Source organism: Culex quinquefasciatus, chromosome 3, assembly GCF_015732765.1.
Source record: "Culex quinquefasciatus strain JHB chromosome 3, VPISU_Cqui_1.0_pri_paternal, whole genome shotgun sequence".
NCBI classification, from domain to species: domain Eukaryota; kingdom Metazoa; phylum Arthropoda; class Insecta; order Diptera; family Culicidae; genus Culex; species Culex quinquefasciatus.
Window position 1 is genome coordinate 93,244,371 of NC_051863.1, and position 8,148 is coordinate 93,252,518.

The 8,148-nt window shown below is 41.6% G+C and overlaps 1 protein-coding gene across 1 annotated transcript; it reads left to right on the forward strand.

The window, feature by feature from the left end:
- Window positions 1–5,191: 5,191 nt before the first annotated feature.
- On the forward strand, window positions 5,192–5,864 carry LOC119770659. Its single transcript, XM_038265960.1, has 3 exons — window positions 5,192–5,244; window positions 5,305–5,469; window positions 5,541–5,864. The coding sequence occupies exons 1-3, from the start codon at window positions 5,232–5,234 to the stop codon at window positions 5,807–5,809; spliced, it is 447 nt and encodes a 148-aa protein (XP_038121888.1). The 5' UTR covers window positions 5,192–5,231; the 3' UTR covers window positions 5,810–5,864.
- Window positions 5,865–8,148: the final 2,284 nt, after the last annotated feature.

The window sequence follows — 8,148 nt, forward strand, 5'->3', positions numbered from 1 at the left end:
GAACGCCCCGAACCGTACGGGGTAAGATTGAGCCTGAATCAAGGAGTAAGCACATGGAGCTGACGACTTTTGTTTCCACAGGGCGTTTATACACCGTTTGTTTTGTGCTCGAGGGCCGACCGACTGCACAGGTCGTGCCGCGGAAGTTTTGTCAGCGAATACCATCGGCGGAGATCGAGTAGAGGCGTCGAGAAGAGGCCGTCGAAGTCGCGCGTGGCGCCAGGACACGGAGGGTGCCAACGTCGTACGCAAACGCCCAAACATCGCCCACCGAGAAGCACGAGTTTGGCACGCAAGCACACCAGCACGTGGCGCGCAAGCACGCACGTACGCAGAGCGCGTCGCGAGGACGCGGAGCGCGTGGTGCGAACGCGACGCCGAGGCTGGAGCACGAGCTGATCGACGGGGGCCAGGAGGTGCGGCTACGGCATGGCGGCAGAAAGCGCGCGAGGACGGGTAGGGATTAGATGGGCCCATATGTGAGTGAGTAGGAAGACATGTGTTGTCCATTAGCGTAAGAAAGCAGGGAACAGAGTTTGGCAGGAGAAACATTATTATGTAAACTACTAGAATAAAACATGGCAACTTAGTTCACACGCACACAACTACTTTTAGTTATTTTGGCTTGCTAGTCGGGAGCGTCAGCGATTGCGCTCAGCTGAACGGATCCTAATCAACACATGCAACAACGTTACCGTTCCAAGTTATTATACTTCAACTCGCAGCATTGTGTCAACGCATCGACGCTAACGATCCTTCTCTCAATCCGCGTCACGGTGTCAACAATCTTGAGGCAGATCAACCGGAAACGGATAGCGAAGAAGAGCTGAACGCCATCGATAGACGGAACCAGCGGCAACCGGAGAACCGGTCGTGGAGACGGGACCGTCCCGCTGAGGGGTACAGAGGCAATCCGTCACAGGAAACAACTAGACTTCCGTTGTGTTGGAACTGCAGACAGCACGGACATTTCTGGAGACAGTGTCAAGCGGAAAAGACGACGTTCTGTTACGTGTGCGACCTACAACGTCCACCCAAGAAGGAGCGTGCCCACACACACAGAAAAAAAAGTGTAAAATTACACATCACTGAATCGATGTTATTAACGTAAAAGAGCATAATGTAAAATTGAAATCCAACTTAAAGTGTTGAATAGCACATAAAGAGGGTTAATGTAAAATTAAATCGAACGTAAATCATGTTTCTCATTTAAATGGAGATTATTTTTTGCCATTTCACAACTTTTGAATTCAGAAAAGCATGTAAATTCTTACTCGATGTAAAATTTGCGCTACGTAAATGTTAAAGGCATATAAATTTTCATCAAAACATTTGCTGTTCTTGTCAGTGACACACAGAAAAAAAAAATCCGGTAAATTTACATCATTTATGATGTACCAAAAGTGCACGTCAATAATGATGCGAATTTACATCAATTTCATTGTAAACTTAAATGCCATCCAATGTAAATGATCCGAACAAATTATGCTTTGAAAACATGTAAATTTCCGATGAAACTAACGTAAATTTACAAAAGGTGTAAATTTTTTTCCCCCGTTGAATCTAGAATCAGATGTAATTTTCAAAAGCATAGCGATTTGTATTGGTACAAAAGCTTATTTGAAATGCATGCTTACGGTTTTGTATTGACTCTATTTAAACTCAATACTAAACAAAACATACAATTTAAAGTGCTTTAAACAATACAAGTTAAAGCTTATATGATAAATACATCAAAATCTAAATTCAACGGGGTTAGCGAAAGGGATGAAATGTCTTTTTTGCCCGTTAAAATTCACTTTTTATGTAAGTGTTTCGCTTATCGACGAATTAACTGAAATCAAATATGTTTATAAAAAAAACCTTTAACTCTGTTTCTAGTTACGGCATTATTTTAAACTTCATCGGTTGACCATTTTGCTGGGCGAGATAGGACGCCGTCTTTTCTAGAAGATGACTCGGCACTTTTCCACTTTAAAAACCCAGATGGCAGCACGATGTAACGCCACTTCCCTATTTAGGAAACGATCATGCCGTGTAAGCCACTTCGACAGACAACGACCTTCAATCTTCCAAAAAAATATTGCACACTTTGCACCAAATTCTCCACCCTTGCAAATCATAACTGCACACCAAATATTTGCACACTTGAAATCCTACCCCTTCTCCCCCCCGCTCGCCTATAGTGGTGCGTGTCTCGACTGAGCTTTGATGCTTTCGACCACTTTAGAACAGTTTCAAATTAGGGTGTGTGTCTTAGATAGTTCTTTTCTGCTGTACACAGAAAAAAAAATGTAAATTTACCCAACACTGAAACCATGTTTTATACGTAAACATGCTCAATGTAATTTTGAAATTCATTGTAAACAGTTGTATCGCATTTAAATGACCGTAATGTAAAGTTAGATTCAACGTAATGCATGAATCTCATCTAAATGGAACTTTTCATTTCGAGAAATCATAAATTTGAATCTATGAAAAGCATGTAAATGTTGTTCGATGTAAAATTTAGTAAATGTAAACTCATAAAGCATTTAAATTTATGGTTAAAACTCTGTTTTGAAAGTGACAGCTCAAGAAAATGACGAAAACAAATCAGTGGAAAGTTTTGAATGTTTAGCGCGCATCAAATTTAAGCTGTATTCGGATGATTGCTCGATTTTACGGCAAAAAAATAGTCAAACGTCATGGGGACGTCCGAGACTGTCGAAAACAAATAATGCCGATTGGTGGCAACTTGAAAAATGTTGCGGGCAATGAAATGGTTCAATTTCTAAAAATGAGGTAAGTTTTCAAGTGGATCGCTAGTAGGTATGACAATAATTTGTAAATACTAACTTATTTAAGGATTGATGTTTAGCTATCATCATCAAATTGTTTGTTGCTGAGTCCGCTGCAGAATGGTAAACAATGGCACGGAAACCGGAAAGCAAAGGGCGAGTAGAGTCTGGAGCTAGGAATAGGTACACTCGAGGCACGGCAGACCAGTGGGATGTCCCTGTGGCACACGCAAAATAGAACTACCAGGTGAACTTCCTACGGGCACCGACTGAGAGTGCAGATTGATCATGATTTCCTGGGCGTATTCATGCATCACCGCTCGAACGGAGACTTGTAAGCAGGAACTTCTTCTGGGACCGTGACACTTCTTCCCGGCTCCGATGAAAGGGGCACTTTAGGGGCAGCGCTGGTTGTGTAATTTTCTCCGGAAGTTCATTTCACAACATTGCTGGGACTGTTTGCTTGCAAAACAAACTTTTCACTGCAAACCATGGTGTTTCCGTGGGCTTGGCCACGAATTAGAGAAATTTCACACTTTTAATAGTTATTTACAAATTCGGCACATTATTTTTAAAATAATGTTTAGAACAAGGTTTAGTAAACAAACGGATTGTCAAAGTTGTCAGAGTTTACATACACGACTATCTTAGCATAGCAATAATTTGGATATATTACAACTCCGACAAAAAGTGCATTCTAATTTGAAAAAAGCTTAGCCCAAAAGTGGGTTAAAGAATTTACGTATTAGTTTTGAAGCTAGTTTGTATCGCTTAAGTTGAAACAAAAACCGAATATTCATGTTGTAATCTGATCTAAATTTTAAATTTCAAGCCGAAATTTCTAAACCAAAAGTATAATATATAGTTATGGTTTTATAAAAAAAAAAGCTGAATATCTATGAATTTATGATAATATACAATTTCTTAAACTTTTACGTTTTGTACCGATCCTTAGTCCCACAATACAAAATTCATTAAAAATATAACTTAGATAACTCTATAATTTGTTTTTGCTTCCTATTTTTTTTGGGAAAATTTTGAACCAAAACCATTTTTTTTTTTTGCAATGGCCTCTATCACCTAATGCATGTCATTCTTGAGCGCATTTTATTCTGAGATGTGATTTGAAAAATTAGGCTTGAATTTTTATTATAATGACCATCATTTGGGGCAAATCAGAACTGCAGTCTGAATTGGGACAGCAGTTTTTAAAGCACATCAAAGTTTAAATTTGGAAACGGAAGACAAGAAAAAAAATACATAAACGCCGTCTCAATTCGCTTTTAAGCCCTTTTCGTTTTATAATTGCCCATAGTCTTTACATTAGGCACCAACATTTTAGTACATTTCAGGGTAGTTGTTTACGTGCGTATGTGTTGCGTATAAGTACATGAAAAAGATTGGGGTTAAATTTCGTACCGGCAGCAAAACAAATACGAATAACGAAATTACGAAAAGTTTATTTTATGCCTTTTGCAAAAAAATCTCTCAACTTTAGATTTAGTCGCTGTTTTAGTTTGTTTGATTTATTTTACCTTCCAATGTTATTTCTTTAAAGTTACTTCCTTGACCTGAGGCAAAGTGTATATACTAACAGGCTATCGTTATCAATAAACAAACAAGTTACAAAAAAATGCTATCGAGAAAGCTTTCTCATCTGATATGGAAAACTTCACAGCCGCTAGACAGAAAGTTATGCACATGTTGCACTTTGAATTTCTCGATTGTGCGTGAGATCGAGCTCAAAAAGCAAATCGATAAAATATTCCATTTTGAACTTTAAGCTACCCTAAACTGAGTATATTGCATTCCGACAAAACTCCGACAAGCACTTCTGTTACCAGTCTATCAATATGCAATTTCATTGATTCCAAAACGTCAGTTTTGTTTACCAGCTTTCGGAAGGGCAGCAGGCCAAGAGATGCTGTGCCGCCTACTGCGATTGTTTCGTTCGTGGTCAGGCCGATCATCGCCGACTACTTTTTAACATTTTGTATTTCTAAAGCGCGGCCGTGTTTGCTGCATAATTTTCCGGTGGTTTTGCTTATCCGGTCGGTGGCAGCGGCTACAGTAGTTTGTGGAAACCAAGGACAATGCTGCCGGACACATCATGCAGCGCAAGCAGCAGTTGGTGATTACAGTGGAATGGTTAGTATTATCACAGTTGTGAGTCTTGGCGGAATTAATTATGTTTTAATGCTCTCTCTCCCTCTGTCCTCCATCTTTCAGAACCTTAATCCCAGCAATATTCCCTCGTTTGATCGCTGCTGCAGAGCGTGGGTGTGCTGCGGAGAGAAAAGTGAAACGCTCAAGATGATCGGTTGTGACCGCGGTGACGATCAGACGAGCCAGATGATCCTGCTGCTGGGCGTCGACGGACAGGAACAGCTGATCGAAGCTTCGTTGCTGAATGCCGGAAGGGCAAACTATGCACTTTGCACGTCCAGAGAAATGTACCATGAAGGTAAACTCACGGATTTCTGGCGATGAAGCTGGCAAGCTGATCAATTTCTTTGCTTTTTAGGAGAAAAAAAAACGGAAAACAACGCACAGCGCACCTTTGCCACTGGCATGCTCCCTGAGTTTTTCAACGGCCTGAAAGAGTACACCGCTACTGGTTCAACATGCCGCCGATCTGCCTGTCGTGCGTGTAACATCGCGTCAACGCCGTGTTCCTCAACTCGTGCAAGTGAGTTTTGAGTTGATATTTTTAAAGAATTAGAACTAGATTTTGACAATTGATTGACCAATTTTGACCAGGTTCGACGGTGGCCAGCATGCGCTCGCTCGTATCATTACTACCAACAGTCTTGTCTACGTTTGATACTTGCGGGAAGACTTCGAAGAAAGCGCAGTCAGGACGTCATCTACCGTCAGGGCAACAAAACTTGCTTCCGTTGCTGGGCCGTTTGCTGATCGACGGCTTGCAGGTGCTATACAAGAAGCAACACAACATTGCTTTCGACACCAGGCAGCATCTCTCCACGTCTCATCTCGATAAATGTATAGTCGGCAACCGAAAACGATGAATCAGCGTTCCGATTGGACTTGTCGTTTGCCATAAACCAAGAGGACATGACCCGAATCAGGACAACCGTAAGTAATTCCGTATTGAAAAAAAATCACCTTTTGCCAGACACATTTTCGACATTTTTTTCAAATTATTTTATTAACTGTTGTAATATGTTTATGGGACGGGGAAACTGTTAGGTCCAGTAATCCCCATTCATTTAAATGTGTTTTCTAATCATTCAATCTTCCAATGGTTTGTGGTCATTTAAATCATATCCCTTTTCAATGCTTCGTTGAATCTGGTACCTGATGCAATTTTCAAACACTGGCTTTGCAACACGTTTGAAATTTACATCGGATTTTAGATTCAACGGAGCTAAAAAAAATTTTAAATTGTGGTAAATTTACGTTAATTTCATCGGAAATTTACAAGTTTTCAAAATATGTTGCCTAGGCACGTTTACATCGGATGTCATGTAAATTTCCGATAAAGTTAATGTAAATTAGCATCATTAATGACGTGCACTTTTGGTACATCATAAATGATGTAAATTTACCGGATTTTTTTTTTTCTGTGTAGTTTGAGGTGTGCACTTTTGTATAGAGCTTTCCACAACTTGCACGATTGTCTAAAAATCGCTGCAATCTGCAATAAATTAATAAATAATTAAATCCCATATACTCTTGCATCAAATTAAATTTCACTTACCTTGATTTTGGGAACCGTGGTGTAGAAGTAAGCGTGATTGCCTCTCACCGTCGGCCTGGGTTCGATCCCAGACGGTCCCGGTGGCATTTTTCGAGACGAGATTTGTCTGATCACGCCTTCCGTCGGACGGGAAGTAAGTGTTGGCACCGGACTAACCTAAAGGTTAAGTGGAGTTAGCTCAGTCCAGGTGCAGGAGTCGTCTCCCTGGGTCCTGTCTCGGTGGAGTCGCGAATAAGACGTCCTTGTAAGCTCGCAGAGGCTTGCTTAACCCAAACCTTACACCGTTTTACCACAAATGATGAAGAACTAGTCGTCAAGTGCCCACCTTTCCGCTTCTCTCACACTCCGAGTCTGAAAATTGCAGACGAGGTGATATGGACCAACCGCGGTTTTAGCCTTACCGCCCAAAGGAAAAAAAAAACTGCAGCCGAAAATAGCGGATCAAAACAAATATTGCACGATTAAAATAAAAAGATCAATACATTTTAACATTCATTTAAAAAAAAGCAAGAAAAATACGGATTAAACCTAATATAATCACTAGATTTTCTCTAGAGTGTAAATGGTGGGTGTCCATGCTAAAACGAAACATAAACCTAACGCTCACAATGAGTAGATTTTACACACTAGATGTGTACACCACGTTGTTTTATCTAGATTAGAGAGCCTAGATCTTATTAGAGAACGGACATCTCAAACCAAAAGTACCAATCGAAGCACGAGAACTGTCAAACGGAGGTACCAATCGAGCAGTTCTCGTGCTTCGATTGGTACTTTTGGTTTGAGATGTCCGTTCTCTAATAAGATCCAGGCTCTCTAATCTAGATCTGTGTGTAGATTATGGAGATGGTTTTGTTTTGCTGTCAAATTAATAAATTTCTTCAACATCAACGTGTTTTTTTTTTTTGTAAACGGACGGCGTGGAGTTCCGGGCCGCAGTAGGGCTCCGGAAAAAACCTTTTTCGGTCTTTTTGACGTGAAACTTGCACAGCACCAGGTAGCTCTTTGTTTTTATCGACATAGAACGTTGAAATTTGTGGCTGATCATATTTTAATTACCCGCTGTAGCGAAGACTGTTTCGGCCGTCAAGGAGCCGGCGCCAGCATGGACAACAACGAGAACAAACTACCGGCTCAGGTGACCGCCTGCGAAGGTGCCGCAAGCTCAAGCTGCTTCGTCGCGACCTGCTGCGCGCGGCCAAGTACACCAAGAAGATGCCCGCATGGAGCGTAAGGTGATCGAAACATCAACATTCCGGCCGAGCCGAAGGTGACTTTCGTGATCGGTGCTATCTATATGGTCGCCCCGAATGACCGCAAGTTGCTGCAGCTGTTTCATCTGCGTCAGATAAACAACGCCACCTTCATCACCTATGTGTACCCCTTGCTCATGCTCATCCGCAGGCTGGTCTACAAGCGTGGCTTCGTCAAGCACCGACACAGCCGCATTCCGAAGCTGCGCGCCGCGTACAAGCTGCAGTGCGTCGTTGACCAGATCAACACCGGTCCAGGTTCCAAAAGGTCGCAGTTTTGAAAGGTCAAAATATCCTGGTCAAGGTAGTTCAAGAACAACAACGATGCGCAGTTTGCCACTAAACGAGCGCAATGTAGCAAATTTCTGCCCAGAATCCGTTGGCTGGTTTCGCA

Bases quoted from the DNA above. Each gene is read 5' to 3' on its own strand.
- LOC119770659 (XM_038265960.1), top strand. The intron at 5,470-5,540 runs GTGAGTTTTGAG...AATTTTGACCAG, and splicing joins GTGTTCCTCAACTCGTGCAA to GTTCGACGGTGGCCAGCATG.